Source organism: Monodon monoceros, unplaced genomic scaffold, assembly GCF_005190385.1.
Source record: "Monodon monoceros isolate NGI ecotype Baffin Bay Population unplaced genomic scaffold, NGI_Narwhal_1 Super_Scaffold_18, whole genome shotgun sequence".
Lineage (NCBI taxonomy): Eukaryota > Metazoa > Chordata > Mammalia > Artiodactyla > Monodontidae > Monodon > Monodon monoceros.
In genome coordinates, this window is record NW_021703774.1 from 100,265,095 (window position 1) to 100,285,062 (window position 19,968).

Below are 19,968 nucleotides of genomic sequence, written 5' to 3' on the forward strand. Positions count from 1 at the left end.
GCTGCCCTAAATTAATTCTAAAGCAGATCACTAACCTGTGGTGGAGGGGGATAAACTAGAACAACTAATGAAATGATAACACTAATACGAGTTTTTGAAAGGAGAAACATACAAGATTTGGTCCATTCACTTTTGAAATTAAGTACAGGAGGCAAAATGTTACCAAACAACTCTGACATTCAAGGCAAGGAGAGAGAAACATGTGGGGGAAGGTGGGTAAGGGAGGTGGGTGACAGGGATCAGGGAAGAAAAAATAATCGGCAAATATGCCTTTGGTGACATTCCCAGTTTCTTCATGGAACACATCCCATCAGTTACACTGTCTTTTCAGTACTCCCAAGCCTGCCTGTCTGACATCTCCTTCCCCTTTGCTGCCAACATGCTCAAGCCTCCACTATCCTGAGAATCTTCTGAAGATTTACTATGTCCTATTGGATTATAAGCCCTCTCTTCTTTTCTCTTATGCCAACCATATGAAGAGTGGTCAACATTTGCTATGTCTAGTATCTTCACAACTGTCTACTAGAGCAGCCTTTGCAATCTGGTCTCCACTATCATTCTACGGAAACTGCTTCCTTGAAGGTCACCCACAACTGTGGCTGCCCAAACCATAGCCTTTGTTCAGTCCTTGTCTTTGTTCAGCAGAGGATAACTGCCTGGTTCTCAGGAAGGTAGTTACCACCTCTTTCTTGAACCTCAAACCAGCTTTGGATTCCCTGACAGTGTTCTGATTGTATACACACCTTTCTAAGGTACACTGGGCGGTGGCAAGTGCACACATTTTGAAATCAAAATCCCAGCTATGACCTTGGACAAAGTGCTTGTCTTCCCATGGTCTGTTTCTTTCTCTGGGAAGTGGGACACTACCACTGACCTCACTGAATTGTGAGGATCAAATGAAATAATGTAGGTAAAGAGTCTAGCATGTTTGAGTTGGTGTTCCAAAAAACAAATGTTTGTTCCTCCCCTTTCTGCCTTTTTTTGTATTCCTCAGGCAACCTTGGCATAGATGCAGCTATTCCACAGATTCTCTCTTTCCTCTGCACTTAATACCCTCTACCTCTGCCTCTCACCCATCTCAATAATGACTCTAAAATCTGAGTCTATGATTTTTCTTACCATTCTTTAGCTTCAATTCCACATTTTCAACTGCTACTGGGGAACCACCCAAGGATAATCTGCCTTAACCTTAAATCTCCCTGAACAGGAACAGTCTCAGTGCTTGGAGAACAGGTATTAAACCAAATGCAGTATATCCTTCAATTAGTTCCTCATACTCTCTTCCCTAAAAGAACCACTATTTTTCCCAGTTATGTCTTAATTTTGTGAAATCATGTTTGGCTCCTCTTACCCCCACTGCTAAACTTTGTAGATTCTGGTGCTGCAATGTCTCTCATCATCTGTCTCTCCCATTTCATTTTCACTGTACTCATTTCAGTTCACTGCCTCAGTGCTCGCTGGGTAACTAGGCTGTTACTAGGGGAGGCCTTGAGAAAATCAATTTCATAAATGCTGTGGGCAAGAGCCAGAATGCAAGGGATTAATGAAAAGCACGGGAATCACTGACAGCAGACTAGCTCTTCAAGAAGTTTGACAAATGAAAGGATGATAGTCTGGGGGGGTCAGTGAAGTTACGGACAAAGGATAGGTTTGTTTTTTTTTTCTGTTTTGTTTTTTAAACTTTAAAGATGAATAAGCACTTGAAGGCAGGAGGGAAGGAGTCAACAAAAAGCTAGAAATGATAGCTTCCTAAATAATCATTCATTCATTGCCAGGTATTTATTGTAAATCTATGATGTTCTAGGCACGATGTTGAAGTGCTGGGTATATAATGGTGAGTAAAATCAGACATAGAACCTGCCCCTAAAATCTTCAAGTTGAGTGAGACAGACATTAATCAAGTAATCATACAATTAAATATAAAACTGAAAACAGGGCAAGTGCTAGGAAAGATAAGTACATGGTGTTATGATAGCGTATTATAAAGATACTTGATCTAGTCAGGGAAGTCCACGAAACATTTCTTGAGGAAGAAACACTTCCTCAAGTTCTGAGAGATGAAAGGGGAATTAACCAAAGGAAGAGGGGAGGGAAGAACATTTTGGATATAGGGAACATCCTGTGTCCTATGCTGAGGGAGAGTATGATGAGAAGGGCTGGAAAGAAGGTCAGAGTGGTAGGAATGGGAGAACAAGGTAGGGTAATGTGAGATGAGGCTGGAGAAGGGGCTGGACGACGCAGGGCCATGTAGGCCACAATAAGAGCAACTGGAAGCCTTCGAAGGACTGGCACAAGGTGGAAGACAGGATCAGATGTGACTCCAGCAAGACTGATCTTCCTAAAACACTGGCTTCATGATGGTACTCTCTGCTCAAAACTTAAATGACTTTCACTGTCCACTAAAATAACTTTCCTTGCCATTAAAAGGTTCTATCTCTACAATACACCCAACTTCCCAACCACTCTTTCCAGTTATCTTATACTCTTCACTACATCTCTTCTTGCTTTTTTCATTACACAGGTACTTCCTAGAATGCTTGCATCCTTTCATTTCTATTTCTTGAAACGGTTTCTATCTTTTGGGCCTATCACAAATCCCACTTCTGTGAAACCTTTTTTGATCTCCCTAGTAGAGCTCTTTTGCTTCTCTGAACACCCAAACAGTTTGTGTTTCTTTCTTGCCATTTAATAATACATTCAACTTTTTACTGTAGTCACCTGTGCACATATCTATCTCCCCCTTTCCTCAACCCCCAGTAGTCTTCCAGGGCAGGATCTTTGTTTAATCTCTGTATCCCCCACAAGGCCTAAGATACAGTCTTACCCATAGCAGCTGCTCAATAAACATTTGTTGGTTATTTTAAAGTCAGATTTCTAATATTTGAAAACTTTTCCATTATTGTATAGTCAGCCTCTACACTGATTTACAGTTATGATGCTACAGCAAAGTGTGAGTCTCATCCTTTCCTGGTATAATGTGGGCTCTACTTACGCTGGTTTTAGTGGCTTGATATTAAAAACATTAAAAAAAAGTGCAAATAAACTCTTTAGAAGGAAAATCAGGGCTACAGGCAAGGTAGCTTATCATTCCTATAGCTAACAATCTATTATCTCCAAGACGAAACTCAGATTACTCCAACATACCTAGTTCAAAGAAGTTATATCAATGAATGGTTGGGATCTTTTCATCAATAAAAGAAAAAAAAAGTTATTCTAGAACTACTTTAAAAATTTTCCTTGGGGCTTCCCTGGTGGTGCAGTGGTTAAGAATCTGCCTGCCAATGCAGGAGACACAGGTTTGAGCCCTGGTCCGGGAAGATCCCACATGCTTCAGAGCAACTAAGCCCGTGTGCCACAACTGCTGAGCCTGCGCTCTAGAGCCCGTGTGCTACAACTACTGAAGCCTGCACGCCTAGAGCCCGTGCTCCGCAACGAGAAGCCACCGCAATGAGAAGCCTGCGCGCTGCAACGAAGAGTAGCCCCCACTCACCGCAACTAGAGAAAGCCCATGTGCAGCAACAAGGACCCAATGCAGCCAAAAATAAATAAAATAAATTTTTAAAAAATTTCCTTAAATGTGATCTGAACAAAGAATCAGAAATTCTGACATAAAATATCAGGTTTCTAGATGTCCCTATTTGTTGATAAGACTTATTCCCAGAATAAAATGTAAAGAATAATATGGAAAAAAAAAAAAAAAGAAAAAGAAGAAAAAAAAGAATAATATGGAAGCGGGGGAGAAAAGGTCCATGGTTATAGTGAGGATTCTGTAAGAAAATGAGTTCTAAAACATAGTTTTACATTAAAAAAATCAACTTACACATTTTACTTTGCTCTTCATCACCTTTAATATTTATATTGCTGAGGTACTAAATCACTTCACTGTTTCCTTAAATATCCAGGGCAGGTCCCTCATCTTTGATGTGGAGAGCAATATAATGTCAGGTAGGTCTGTAGTAGAAAGAGAGTTAAGGAATCTTCGGGGGTGTTCATCCCATTTACTTAAATGAGTACTGTGTAATCTTTCCACAGAAAGAATGGCTAGCAATATTATCAACGTATTTCTTTGCCAAGCTTAAGGACTAAGATACCAAACAAACTAGTAACACTTGGGCAGTGTCACCATGGCTATCAGCACAATTACATTGTTTCCTATGCTAAATATACTCATCTCCACTGTCTCCTTCAGTAGCCTTTGACATACTGCATTAAAACTGTTTCTTACTTATAACATCTCATCGTTGAATTCACACTGCCAAGTGGATTTAACCAGGACTTAGTCCCCTCTTACTGCCAACAAGACAAAAAATGCACAATGAGGTTAAGAAATTTGTGCAAGGCACACTGCTAGTGCAAGGGAAAATCCAGAATGAGACTCAACTTAAGGTTTTAAGAGACCCTTGCATAGTTAAAGGTGGTCTTTGGGTTAAGGGAGTTACACTTACTAAAAATATCATAACAATGCTTAATAATAATTTACATAAATTTAATTTTATCCTAGGCACAAATCTAAAGTCCCCAAATTTGAAAAAACCCAGAGGCATATGAAGCTATTACTATTAAGGACTTCTAAAAGAAAAACAAAGTAGACAAGAACATACCATGAAGAAGTATGTCATCATGAGCTTTCTATTTCAGAACTATTGTCTAAAAAACTGAGATAAAAACTTTGATAAAAACTTTGATTATATAAAAGACCATGACAGCCAAATAAAATAAAATGTTTTTCTTATAACAGATGGTTTGTGTTCTGATAATGTTTGCATTTAATGCTTTAGGATTACCTATTAATAAGGAAGCAGGGATGCTTTCCATTGATATTTCTAATTGAAAAGAAACAAGTTCTTTGTAATTCACTTGATAGCGATATATTACACATAGGTTTGTTTAAAGGGCTGGGCTGTAGTGACTTTAAACTTTATATCTAGATCCTGTTTGTGACAGCTCTATAGAGCAGCTTTGGAGATGTGTGTTGGAAAAACTTTTCTTCATAACTACTGCTATGTAACAATTCTCTCAACATAGTGGCTCCAACTTTTTCAGTGCTCTAAGACAGAAATGGGACCAACCAGTGGTGTCCACACACAATGATTATCATACGCTTACGGTGCAGAACCCTGAGGCTAGGGATAACAGTGCCCTTACGCCTCATGCTTCCTGGCTTCTCCTGACCTGTGCTCTCAGTGCACTCAGTCAGGATGTGAAGATATCAAAAGTACACAGGGAGACTGACTCCTCAAGTCGAGGCTGTGACTGGTAAGGGCTAAGCGCTGCCTGATACTAGCTGTCACCGCTGCTGTTACTGTGCTGCTTGGGAAGGGGAAGCCGGGGAGCACATCTTTTTGCTGAGGATCCTTGGTGACTTTAATATGTATTCTGGCCCGAGGTTGGGGACTCGTAGCTACCTATGGATTAAAAAACCAATATTATAAAATTGCCAAAAATATGAGGAATTCTGAGGGAAAAAAAATCACTGAAGAAAGCAGTCTTTGGTTAAAAATTTACACAAGTATTATTTTTCCTTTAGAAAATATCTGGGTTCCCACACAGCCTGCTGACTGAGGATAAAGTTACTTCAATTAAAAAATATTTTATTTTTCTTAGATAAACTCTCAGCAATAAGTATAGGGGGCTTAGAAATAATCTAATTATTATTTAACCCTCAGTAAGTAAGTACTTTACTTAAACTTCACAATGACAAGGGTATTGTGATAGTAAATATTAGATAAACAAATCCAAGATTTACACAAGCAAAAAACAAACCAAAACAGGAATTTTATGGATATTGAGGAATCCAAAATAAATACCTCTAGTTATGGTTCAGACATTTAATTTATATGGTCTCATATTCAACACTATGATCTTTTTTTTTTTGTGAGGGGGCTCATAGGTACTCATTTTGCATACATAGTAGAAATTCCTAGAACATAAAAAATTGATGTTACAGGTCCATGAAGGCCTAAATTTAATACGAACAAGCATATTTAAAGTTTGGAAAAACTGCAAACATAAGCCTGGTGGGACTACTGGGTGTAAGGCAAGAAGAGATGACCTTTGAAGTTCAATCTATGGAGTGCCAGTGGAAATTTAAAACAGTGCAGCCACTGTGGAAAACAGTCTGGCAGTTCCTCAAAAGGTTAAACAGAGTTAGCACATGACCCACTAATTCCACTTCTAGGTATATACCTAAGAGAACCGAAAACTTACGTTCACATAAAAACTTGTTAACAAATGTTCATGAGAGCCAAAGAGTGGAAACAACCCAGATGTCCATCAGCTGATGAATGGATAAACGAAATGTGGTATATCCATACAATGGAATATTACTCAACCATAATAAGGAATTAAGTACTGTTACATGCTACAACATGAATGAACCTTGAATACATTAAGTGAGAGGAGCCAGATACAAAAGGCCACATATTATATGATTCCATTTATATGAAATGTTCAGAATAGGTAAATCCATAGAGATAGAAAGTAGATTAGTGGTTGCCAGGGGATGGAGGAAGGGGAAACTGGGACTAAGCTAATAGATATGAGGTTTCTTTTGGGGGTGATGAAAATGTTCTGGAATCAGACAGTGGTGATAGTTGCACAAAATAGTGAATATACTAAAAACCAGTGAATTATACATTTTAAAATGGTGAATTTTAAGTTATAGGAATTATATCTCAATAAAATTCAATTAAGTATAAAAAATTCCATAATTATAAGGAAACAAAAATTATTTCAGTTATCTATTATGGTCGCAAATACTGAGAACTAAATTGGGAATGTTAAGAGAAAGGCTTTGGAATACTTCTGAGAACCAATAAATTTCTAAGGAACCATCTCTTCATTTTCATGGTGTGCTCACATATTTCTCTAAGGAAATTAGTGATGGGCGTGCTATAACAAACAATCTGCTGAGGCAAAAAGCCTTGGTCACATCTTTCCATTCATGTCTAGTGCCCTAGGGAAGTGACTCTCCTGAGTGTCTATCTTTATGATGGTTACCTAAAGTGGCTGCCCACGTCCAGTGAAGGCTTTTGTTTAGTGATCATGGTCAAGTTGAGCTTATTTAAATACCATTTCCCAGAACTTACATGCTACTCCTGGAACGACGGGAATACTCAAAGCTTTTAGGGGGAATGAACTATTGCATGGTCTCTGTCTAGGAAGTGGGCCACAGTTCACTGAAAACAGTTCAGATAAATAAAATGAAAGCAGACATTTTTGGAGATGATCTTGAAAGCTTTCCATTAGAGAACATCAAGGGCATAAAACTAGGAATAGCATGTATCCATGTTAGACTACAAGTCACTTTCTACCCTCCATTCTTTCTAAGTAGCACAAAGTAAGTAAGTATTTACCTACTTACTCCTTCATTAGATAACCAAATCATTCCCATGGAACACAGTACACACCTCTCCCTGGCTATCCACAAAGAGACTCTGGACTCCCATGCTAAAATTAACCATAGATCATCACAATACATAAGCAGTGGGCTTTTTACAAAGGTTCCACATTAAACTTGGGTGAAAAAGTTACATTTTAAATACACGAAGTTATTGTATTTCTGGCCTGTGTGCTGCACATAGAACTCCGGCCAGTCAGTTTGCTTCTCCATAGCCTTCTATATGGCTTCTCTTTGGCTGCCAGCCTTGGTCTGGACCCTTCCCTAGATTTCTCAGCTTTAGGTCAACATCTGCATAGTCCCCACTCGTGTTACAGGCTCAAGTATAATGACAGAGGTCAAAGAACACTGGGAAGACTAAGGGCAAAGGGAAGAGGGAAAGGAGGATAAGGACCGAGCTGAGGCGGGTGTCCTACAGCTATAAAATCTCAAAATACCAGTCAAAATATCCTCAGAGAAACTTCCCTGAAAACCATGACCATGATAAAAAGTGATCCTTCAGTTTCTGTTTTCCTATACAGAAGGGTAGGTAAGGGTAGATGAAAATTATGAGGAATATAAAAACAAATATATGATATACTATGAGGAGGCATCAGAAAACACACTTTAATGTAATTTATTGTGCTTTCTAATTTGATGTATAAACACATCAAAATATATAAATACATTAAAAGCTTTACACAGTAGAGCATACAGGTACTAAAATATTTACAGCAGACTATATATATTCATATACATTTTTATGAAAAATCATGCATCAAGACTGTAGAAAGAGCCTAATATCTTTATTAGAGCATATTTATGTGAGAAAATCAGATTTGATTTTGTATTATTTCAACATATAGTATGTAATCATAAAGTATAAGGTTCAACAAAAACAAAAACTTACTATAGCCAGGAGTTTAAGCAATAACACCAACTACCAGGTTACTTTATTGCATTTCTAATCCGTTACTAAAAGCAAAAACAAACAAAAACAGTGTTATCACTATTATAGATGTCCTTCTATGTGTAAGGAGTTCTTGAGAACTTACCTTTGTTAATTATAACATTTATTAAATAAAAATGAGAGGAGTAAAGGAACATTAATTCCTTCACTGTTAAATAAATGTATACTGGGACTTCCCTGGTGGCGCAGTGGTTAAGAATCTGCCTGCCAATGCAGGGGACATGGGTTCCAGCCCTGGTCCAGGAAGACCCCACATGCTGCAGAGCAACTAAGCCCGTGCGCCACAACTACTGAGCTTGAGCTCTAGAGCCCGCGTGCCACAACTACTGAAGACCGTGAGCCACAACTACTGAAGCCTGTGCACCTAGAGCCTGTGCTCCGCAACAAGAGAAGCCACTGCAATGAGAAGCCCGCGCACCGCAATGAAGAGGAGCCCCTGCTTGCTGCAACTAGAGAAAGCCTGTGTGCAGCAAGGAAGACCCAACGCAGCTTAAAAAAAAAAAAAATGTATACTGCTTAAGCTTTGAAAGGTCTTTCAGTGTGCTCTTGGTAACTATTTAGGGTCTGAATGCATAGTATAAATATCAATAAATGTGCGGTCACACTGGCCATCCAAGTCCTATGGAATTAGTGAGAAATCTAAATGAAGTGTGAATGGGTCATATTGTATTTTTATATATAGATGCACTGAGTGTGGAAAGATCAAGTGAACCAATTTGATTTGATGAATTTCTTTCTGAGATTATATGGGTATAAAATTCCCATCAGTATACACTGATAAATTACACATTATGGTTCAAATTTTTAAAATGTTAATACATCTGTGAAAGTGCAAGGGAAGTTACTAGGAAAAGATGATTTGCTACAGAGACTCCACCTTATCTACTTTTAAGAATACAGATGTGAAAATTCAAGACCCAGATTTCTTTCATCTGGACTATCATGTTTTGCTCAAAATGTTGATTTTTCCCTCTAACAAGAGCTAGACTTGAGCCATTTATTTTACTAATAAAATTATATATGTGTATATGTATCCTTTTCTAAATGTTCTCATGAGGAATTTTGAAAACACCTTTCATGCATTAAACAAATGCTAATAACAAAACTTTGCAATATTCATATACAAAGAACAGTACCATTGTTATAATAATACTGAACATATTATCTTACTATATTCATCTTCAGTGTCTACAACTGCCATTCAGAACCGTTTTCCTAGCTATAAAGATTTATAAGAAGTCCACTTTTTAATATGAATTCCAGAAATGTCTACAATGACTAAAAAAATTCCATTGGCAATCTGAGAGTAGATACAACAAAGATTTTCTGAATCATAGGATAATTATTAAAAAAAAGGTAATCCCATGTATGCCTACGTTCAATCTTAGTGGCGATAAATCAAAAAGCTGAATGAGGGGTTACTGTTCTACAAATACATGTGAGTGTTTACCTCCTTTCTCTTCATATGCACATACCTCTTTGAGTGTCTAAAGTCTCCATATTTTTCACTGGGTTTAAGGTTCTTTATCTAATGCTGGCCCTCATGCCTGCTTTTTCTTTCCCCAGTAACAAAATATCTTCCCTAAAAAGTAACTGTGAACTCTAAGTGGGAGGAAAGAGGGGTGCAAATATAAAGTATAATTATACTTTACAGAAGCCAATGGGATTAGCTTTAACATAATGGATATGTATTTTAATTTTATCCCCATCTCATATAGTAACATTTATTCTAAAAGGTTGAAAAAAAGGACAGGCTGAGAAGGAAAGGGTCTATCAGTTGAGTCACAGATTCCCTGGGGGGCAGAAATATGAAAAGCTAAAGGGGATTTCTGAGAAATGAGGAAATAAGAAATAAAATAATATGGGGACAGGAGACAGAAGTCTTAGGATCAGATGACCAAACAATAAGGAGATTCAGCTAGGGAAGATAAAGAATGTTCAAAGAGGGCTTATTGCAAAAGTTACAGAAAATTATGAGAAAACAAGATTTGAAAGGCAAAACCCAAGAGGTACCAGCTAACTTGGTGTCTATAGTGACCAAAGATTTTAAAAGAAGCCAAAAGGGCCCTAACTGGAAAGGTTTTTAGTTGTCAAGGGATCAAAAGGACCAAAGACTAGGAGAAGGATGGGTAGATCTAACTGTAGGGCTTGGGGAAATAATGAAAGAGAAGGATTCAAGGTGAATGACAAAAGGAAACAGTGTTGACTGCTACAACCTTAAGACTGACTGCACAATGTGAAATATGCAATACGTCTAAGATGTGTGCAGTTTCGTTTCTTGAATTCAATTAAGTTACTAGTTTTATGGGTCACTGACCCTTGAAATACCTACACTACATCCAAAGTTAGGCAAGTCAAATAAAAGGACTAGCAAAGTTTTCAGTATTTTGGGCCTCATGGGTGCCTCTATTAAAATCAAATACTAGAGGTATACTTTTGTATGGACTAAACTTAGGAGATTTTGATGGTAGACTTTTAAATTTCATTTTCCATACTTTTTTCTGTTGTTGTTTCTTGCTATACATTTTGGAGAAGGTGAGGCAATAGTCTGATACAAAAAGAAGTAGGACCTGACGTGTCCTCAGTAAGCAGCTGCTCATTAAGATAATACTTCCAGTTACTGGCTTAGAAAGCAAGATTCTGAGATTACTGCTGAGCCTGGGCCTCTGACTTGTCAACCAAAAAAGCTACTTCCCCTTTAGTATAATGAACTACAGAAGTACAGTTAAACAGTTATCTACGAGGGTTTATTAGCAGGCATAGGATATGGTGGGTGAGCAGAGATACTGATATTTTTTTTTGCCAGTGACCAAAATATTTACAAATTTCATAAACTGGAAAGAACTTTCTAAAAAATTAAGACCTGTTTCACAAATTACCAATTCAACTGGAACACTGAATAGCAGAAATGACAAAAGATTTGTTCTTATGGTTGATAAAAAATTTATGTCAGGGCATTCAAGTAAAGTTATTTTCTGTGTTCTGATTTGACGAATCATGTAAGCTGTATCTCGTTGGGTGACACGGATGCTGGCTCACTGAAGCCTACTCTAATGCCTCCCAGCACAGCCTTCTGTGGGACAGTGAGGCCAGAATAACATGTCAGACTGAAGTAACATCAAAGAAAGAAAAGTAGGGCTGGAGATGCTATGAGGTTGGCTCATAACACTTCTTGACCTGTGAGTGTCCAGTAAGTATTCAATGTCCTATGGGCTTCAATGACCTAACAAGTACCAAGTAGCAACAGTAATGCAGTAATGAATGGTCTTCAAAAGAAGACTTTTGCAATTCAAGCTGAAAAACACTACACTTGCTAGATGGTTTTAACTCTATTGAAAGCCTTAGACACCACTAGTGATTTCTTAAAAGGTGAATGAGTATTAAATGTTTTATATATGCTTGTGTAGTATCTACTTTAGTTCCTTTAAATCTGTTTGATTTTAAAGATGTACATTAATTTGGAAAACAAAACTTTTCTGATGGTATCACTGATAAAAATGCTGATGAAAAATGAAATAGCATTAGCTATATTGCTAAAAATACAGATGTAAAATAATGAGGCCATTCAACATTAATAAAATGTACTGTTAAAAATGAAATTAAGGGGGCTTCCCTGGTGGCGCAATGGTTGAGAGTCCGCCTGCCGATGCAGGGGACACGGGTTCGTGCCCCGGTCCGGGAAGATCCCACAGGTCGCGGAGCAGCTGGGCCCGTGAGCCATGGCCGCTGAGCCTGCGCGTCCAGAGCCTGTGCTCCGCAACGGGAGAGGCCACAACAGTGAGAGGCCTGCGTACCGCAAAAAAACAAAAAAAAACAACTACAAGAAATTAAGGGACTAGCCTGTATATATCATATCCCACATGGAGATGTTCTTCCCTTTCAAATGATTACAAATAATATTTGAGAAGAAAAATGCCCTTAGAAGAAAAGATAGTAAAAAATATAAAGAGAATGATTACAACTCATCAAAATATACCATATCACTTTACATGAAAGTTATTTTATCATATAGGAAAGGAAAATAGGCACAAAATAGAGGTACAATATTTTCCAAGAAAGTTTAGAAAATCAATGAATAACTGTTTTCCCCTAATCAAAATTCTTCATATTTAGTATTTAGAGTTAAAAATATGAAAGAGTACTTACAATGACAGCAACACCAAAGCAATTAAGGTCCACTCTGCAGGTTTATGTATAATATTTCTGTTTGTTAATCTGAAAGACAGTAAGATAAAATTTACCCAAAGATTGTTAAATACATAACCCTTCTATTTTTAGATATAATCAGATTTATGATATCATGAAAGAGCACTATTTTTAAATTCTTGTTATATTTGATAGAACAGAGTTAATAGTATAATAATGTGGCTTGATATTCAGTATCTAATAATGGCCATCTCAAAAGGAAGTGTTCTAGTCCCACTTTTATATATTTATAACAATACTATTAGACAAGATGGTGATATAAGAACAATATGGGAAACTGAATTGTATGGTTTATTAAAATACATACACAAACACATACACCTCCCTGTAACCATATCCTCTATGTTTTTCCCTAATCAAATGTTTTACTAAAGCTGACAAGGTAAGCAATTTCTGATTTTAATTTTAATTCACCTTTTGTACCTTTCTACCTTGTGCTAGGTTGGCAGCAGGCAATTAAGGGATGTCATAATCCATAATTTACAGAAATGAGAGTTGACTTAATAAATTATAATACTAGGTCTTTATTCAAGAAAACTTAAGTTTTAAAAAATCAGAAGTAAATTCTATCACTTAGCAGTTGATGACAATAAAATACATTGTAGTCATCTTATTTCTCAGAAAGCATTTTAAAAATATCATTTATAAATCAATAAAAAAACAGCCAACAACATCTGATAAAGGACTGTTACCCAAAATATCAAAGAAATCTTAAAACTTAATAGGAAAACAAACTGCCCAATTAAAAATTGGGTCCAAGACTTCAACAGACACCTCACTAGAGAAGATATACAGATGGCAAATAAGCATATGAAAGGATGCTCCACATCATATGTCATCAGGGAGATGGAAATTAAAACAATGAGATATACCACACTATTAGAATGGCCAATATCCTGACCATCAACAAAACCAAATGCTGGCAAGGATGTGAAGTAAGAGGAACACTCATTCATTGCTGGTGGGAAAAAAAAAATGGCACAGCAATTTTGGATGACACTCTGGTATTTCTCACAAAACTAAACATAGTCCTATCATATAATCCAGCAATCACACTCCTTGGTATTTATTTACCCAAAGGAGTCGAAAACTTATGCCCACACAAAAACCTGCACATGAATGTTTATAGCAGCTCTACTAATATAACTGTCAAAAACTGGGAAGCAACCAAGATACTCTTCAGTAGGTAAATGGATAAACTGTGGTACATCCGGACACTAGAATATTATTCAGCCCTAAAAAGAAATGAGCTAGTGGGACTTCCTTGGTGGTCTAGCGGTTAAGAATCTGCCTTCTGATGCAGGGGACGTGGGCTTGATCCCTGGTTGGGGAACTAAGATCCCAAATGTCGCGGGGCAACTAAGCCCATGTGCCGCAACTACTGAGCCTGCGCTCCACAACTAGAGAGAAGCCCATGTGATGCAACGAAAGATCCCGCATGCCGCAACAAAGATCCCGAGTGCTGAAACTAAGACTCGATGCAGCCAAATAAATAACACCACAAAAAAAAAGGGCTATCAAGCCATGAAAAGACATAGAGGTATTTTAAATGCATATTATTTAAGTGAAATTTAAATGCATATTATTTAAGCGAAAGAAGCCAGTCTGAAAAGGCCACAAACTGTATGATTCCAAGTATATGACATTATGGAAAAGGTAAAATTATGGAGGTACTAAAAAGATCAGGGACTTCCCTAGTGGTCCAGTGGTTAAGATTCTGAGCTCCCAGAGCAGGGGGCCTGGGTTCGATCCCTGGTCAAGGAACTAGAACTGGCATGCCGCAACTAAGAGCCCTCATGCCTCAACTAAAAGATCCCGCATGCGGCAACTAAAGATCCCGCATGCGGCAACTAAAGATCCCGCATGCGGCAATGAAGATCCTGCACGTGGCAACTAAGACCCGGTGCAGCCAAATAGCTAGCTAGCTAAATAAATAAATAAATAAATATTTAAAGAGATCAGTGGTTGCCAGGAGTTGTGGGGTGAGGGAGGATAGATGAATAGGTGGAGTGCAGAGGATTTTTAGGTCAGTGAAAATACTCTGTTACTATAATAATGGATAGATGTCATTATACATTTGTCCAAACCCACAGAATGCACAACACCAAGAGTTAATGATGTCATTAACATAGGTGCATCAATTATAGCAAATGTATGACTCTGGTGGGGGATGGTTTTAACGGGGAAGGCTACGTGTGTGGGGGAAGGGGGCATAAGGAAAATCTCTGTACCTTTCTCCCAATTTTGCTATGAACCTAAAACTGCTTTTAAATAAAGTCTATGGAAAAAAAAACAGCCAATAAATAAATTAGCAAAGGACATGAGCAGGCAATTTACAGACGAGGAAAGCTGAATGGCCAGTAAACATTTGAAAAGGAGCTCAATCTCACTATTAATCCGGGAAATTAATATAAAAATTCACTCCATTACATTGGCAAAAATAAAAGATTAACAATACCAAGGGTTGGTGAGGACATGAAGAAATATTACTTTTTTTTTTTTTTTTTTTTGCGGTACTCGGGCCTCTCACTGTTGTGGCGGAGCACAGGCTCCAGATGCGCAGGCTCAGCGGCCATGGCTCATGGGCCCAGCCGCTCAGTGGCATGTGGGATCCTCCCGGACTGGGGCACGAACCCGTGTCCCCTGCATCAGCAGGCGGACTCTCAACCACTGTGCCACCAGGGAAGCCCAGAAATACTACTTTTAACACACTGTTGATGTGAGTAATCAAACCATTTAGCAATATCTAATAATACTGAAAATGCATATGAATAACTTATAAATATAAACCTTAAACTCTCTCACTATGCATAAGGAAATGTATATGAAGATGTTTGATGTGACACTGCTTATAATAGAAAATATAATAAATCGTGGCATTTTTATAGAATACTAAATAGCTGTTAAAAAGAATGAACTTACACATTTTGCTCATCATAATTTGAATGAAAGCAAGTATGGTATGACATTATTTATAAAAATCAAGAACAGACAATATTCATATTTATGGACACAAATATACGTACTAAAAGTATAAAAACAAAGACTGGAAAGATATACACGAAATTCACAGTACTGGTTGCTTCTGGGAGGAAAGGAGAATGGATTGGGGAAGAGGACAAAGAGGACTTCATGTTTTAGGTCTTTTGCATTGGTGATTCCATCTGCCTGAATGATAAGTTTTCTTACGTCACCTTTGCAGTAGGGTCTACCTGGGCCACACTATTAGTAAGTGCAACTCCCTCCACCTCCCAGCCCCAAACTCTTGACTTTCCTTATCCTGCTATATATTTTTCTTTATCCTCGTACCACTTACCACCTTCTAACATACGGTTATTGTTTATTTTGTTTTGCCTGGGCTGAGGGCAGGAATCTTTGTGTTCTTCACATATTTATTCCAAGTGCCCAGAATAAGAGTCAGAAGAGATTCAATTAATTTTTTCTGAATGAATGAATTAACTTATAACATTTTATTTATTTTATTGAAAAAGATATGTCTTAATAGATTTGATTAATTCTGAGTGGAGATGTGTATCTTTGTTACATTACTCTCAATTTTTTCCATAGTTAAAATGTCTACAAATGTTTCCATAGTTAAAAGTCTATATGATATAAAAAGCAAGTACAGTATAGTGGTTAAAGAGTCTGACAGATATGGGTTCAATATTCAGATCTGTCATTAGTAGTGTTTTATGTTGGACACATTCAATGGCTGTAAAACTTTTTTTTTTTTTAATTTAGTAAAATGGGGACAATAGTACTACCTACCTCACAGGGTTCTTGTGAGGATTAAACGTACAAACGACGTCCATGTTGCCAAATCCAATGGACATTTCTCAGTTCCCACCTTAATATACCAGGAGCATTTGACACAGTTGATCAATCCCTTCTCCTTGGTACACTTTCTACACTTGGTTTCCCCTCGCCTGATTCCCCTCCCCTCTCACTGGCACTCCTTCTGAGATTTTGGATCACGCCTTCTGAGATTTTGGATCACCCCAGGGCCTCTGCCCTTGTGTCTCTGCTCTCCTCTATATGTGCTCATTCCCTTGGTGATGTCATCCAATCTCATAGTTTTAAATATTAGATAACTATGTGCTCACAACTCTTAAATTTATTATCTCTAGCCTGTACCTCTTCCTTGAATTACAGACTTCTATATCTAATGATCTACCTTCATTTCCACTTGAATGTCTAATAGGCATCTCAAAACTTCAGTATAGCCAAAATTGATTTCCTTATCTTCCCCCGCAAACTGGGTCCTCTTGCAGGTATCTCCATCTCAGTAAATGGCTACCCAATCCTTCTAGAATCCAGCTGCTCAAGCCAAAAATTTTGTGGGTAACCTCGACTCTCTTCATATCCCATGTCAAATCAGTCATCAAATCCTGATGGTTCTATTTTCAAAATAAAATCTTATCACTTTTTATTACCTCCACTACTTTCACCTTGGTCAACATAATTTCTTGCCTAGATTATGGAAACAATATCCTAAACAACATCTAAACGGTCTTCCTGCCTCTGACCATCTACTATACTTCTCAAATCAGCAGACAGAGTGATACTGCTAAAAATATATGTCAGATCACATCCTTCCCGTATTCAGAATCCACAAACTGCTTTCCATCTCACTCAGAGTAAAAGTCAAAGAATGACCATGGCTCCAAGGACTATATAACTATACTATAGCCATTCCCTGCCCTTTACTTCTCTGACCATATCTCTTTGTACCTTTGCCTCTGCTCATTTCTCCAGCCTCACCAGCATCCTTAATATTCTGTGAACATACCAGGCCTGCTTCTGCTTCAGGGCATTTGCACCTGTTGTTCCCTGTCTGATATATTTTCACAGATAGCAACATGGCTTGTTCCCTCACCAACTGTTAGGTCTTTATACAGATGGCACCTTCTCAATGAGGTCTTCCCTGACCAGCCTATTTAAAAATCACAACTTCCTCCTTAGTACCATTCCTTTTTCCCTGCTTCTGGAGAGAAAAGGAGGAGAATGAACTGGGAAAGGGAAAAAGGTATATCACCACATAATAACACACATATTGTCTTTAAAATTTTACATATCCTCTCCATTAGAATAGTTAATGAGAGAAGGAATTTTTTTAATTTTGTTCACTGTTTTATCTGTAGCAACTAAAACAGAATCTATCACATAACCAAAAAAGGCCAAAGAAGGGTAAGCATGTAAGAAAAAAAAATGTCAAGAACAGTTAAATAGAATTTCCTTTTCTATTGTATTCAAATCTCCCAAAGCCAAGACAAATTTAAGATTTCATGAATTTATTTACTCGTTCAGAAAAAAATCTAGTGAGTGCCTGCTCTATGCTACCATTTCAGGCATTGGGGAAAACACAAGGTCTCTGCTTTCACTTCAAAGTACTCTGCTTTCACTTCAAAGTACTTTAAGTGGCAGAACAGCAAAATTTTTACCTGCTATCATATTTCCCCTTTTGCTGAGCCAAAATAATTTCAAGCACAGATGCTAAATTATCATACTTAACTATTTTCTGAGTGATAATTCAAAAATTAAAACAGTAATATTTGATAGAAAACATTTTAAAAGCAGTTCCAAAATATAATTGGAAATTCAATACAGATTTAGAAAACATACAGAGTCATCACTGATGAAATTTAAAAAGGACTTGTGTGTCAAAATACAATTTTAATTCAAATCATATTTAGAAAAATATCTTGCTTCAACAATGACAACAGTGAATCATTACCAAGCAGCTTCTGATGGAACCACTATGACAGGTAAATCAATGTAACATTCCAGATAAATGACTAAGATGCAATTCAGTGGAAAGCACAGCTCTATTCACTGGGGAAAGATTCTTCAAAGAGCTGAAAAAGCTGCTTCATGTTTACTTCTAACAGGCTCTCAACTCTGGCTGAATATTAGGATCACCTGGGGGGCTTCTGAAAAACACTAATGTCTGAGCCCAACCCCAGCCAAATGAAACTCAATCTCTAGGGGTGGAGCCAGGCATCTGCAGTTGTTAAAAGCTCCCCCAGGTAATCCTGATGCACAACTGGCTTAAGAAACACTGTTCTACAAGTTCCTATTATTGGTTATCATTTCAAAGAGAAAGATATGGTTATTTATGTCAACTCTCCCACCATCAGTATTGATTGAAAAGATCTCCCAACACTAGTCACTGTCATCAATACGGCGTTTTCCCAGAGACTTCACCTAGAAGACCTAGCCTATGGTCACATACCTGTTAAAATTGTCCTGCCACAATCTGAAGACCCCAAAACGCATTATCTTACCAGAGGTATTTCTGTATTATAAGTAACAGACATTTTGCTAAAAGGCAGCAAAGTCAATTTAAGTAATTTTTATTAAAGCTATAGACTTTGACTTGCAGGTACTAAAGAGTAAATATTTTCAAAAATAACAACAACATTTTTATATATAGCATCCCCTACACCAAAACAAAGAAGAATTTTTTGGCTTATTTCTGCAGAAATTGTTGAATTTCAAACATATATAAAGATAGAACATAAAATCAACTCCCATACAGTCATCACAACTTTAACAATTATCAACTCCTGGTCAATCATGTTTCATCTATACAACCTCATATTCAACATCACCCTAACCTGGATAATTATGAAGCAAATCCCACACATCATATTGTTTCATCTAGGCTTTATTTTAATTTAGTGTAAATAATGCAGAAAGAACTTAAGTAAGAATGAAAAAACTTAAATAAGAATGACAGAAAAAGGTGATAAAATAACAGTTTATAAATACAAAAGGAAAGTGATATTTGAGTCTTCTCATTTCTGCAGTCTGTTGGCTACCTCTTACTAAACTAAAGAACACTGTGCCTCTTGTCTTGGCTAGCTTATGTGTCACAGAAGGCACAGGTAACAGAATCCTCTCAAGTAGAGTTCTTACTTGGGGTCTAGAGTGGTGATAAATGAAGTTACTTAAAAAAAAACCTTTAATACTAATAATTACTGAGACAACCAATAGATTCCTTTAAAAATTTTTTTTCAGGGGCTTCCCTGGTGGCACAGTGGTTAAGAATCCACCTGCCAATGCAGGGGACATGGCTTCGAGCCCTGGTCTGGGAAGATCCCGCATGCCACGGAGCTACTAAGCCCGTGTGCCATAACTACTGAGCCTGTGCTCTAGAGCCCGCGAGCCACAACTACTGAGCCCATGCGCCTACAGCCCGTGCTCCGCAACAAGAGAAGCCACCACAATGAGAAGCCTGCACACCGCAATAAAGTGTAGCCCCCGCTTGCCACAACTAGAGAAAGCCTGCACCCAGCAATGAAGACCCAATGCAGCCGAAGATAAATAAATAAATTTATAAAAAAAATTTTTTTCAGCTTTACTGAGGTATAATTGACACATAGTAATTATATATTTAAGGTACACAAGTTGA

The 19,968-nt window shown here is 37.6% G+C and overlaps 1 protein-coding gene across 8 annotated transcripts in view; it reads right to left on the bottom strand.

Moving 5' to 3' along the window:
* Positions 1–19,968, bottom strand: part of RPAP2 (RNA polymerase II associated protein 2) — an 83,638-nt gene that overhangs the window by 23,036 nt on the left and 40,634 nt on the right. For 3 of the 8 annotated variants that reach the window (XR_003794432.1, XM_029228549.1, XM_029228548.1), the window contains exon 11: positions 12,495–12,563. Coding sequence is in view for 3 of the 8 variants with exons in the window: in XM_029228549.1 (XP_029084382.1) it covers positions 12,495–12,563 (69 nt within the window). In the remaining 5 variants the exon portion in view is untranslated. Of the gene's footprint in view, positions 1–3,820; positions 3,952–8,288; positions 8,354–11,913; positions 12,135–12,491; positions 12,564–19,968 lie in introns of those variants that run through there. The other 5 variants (XR_003794434.1, XR_003794433.1, XR_003794435.1 and 2 more) reach the window with 4 other exon arrangements.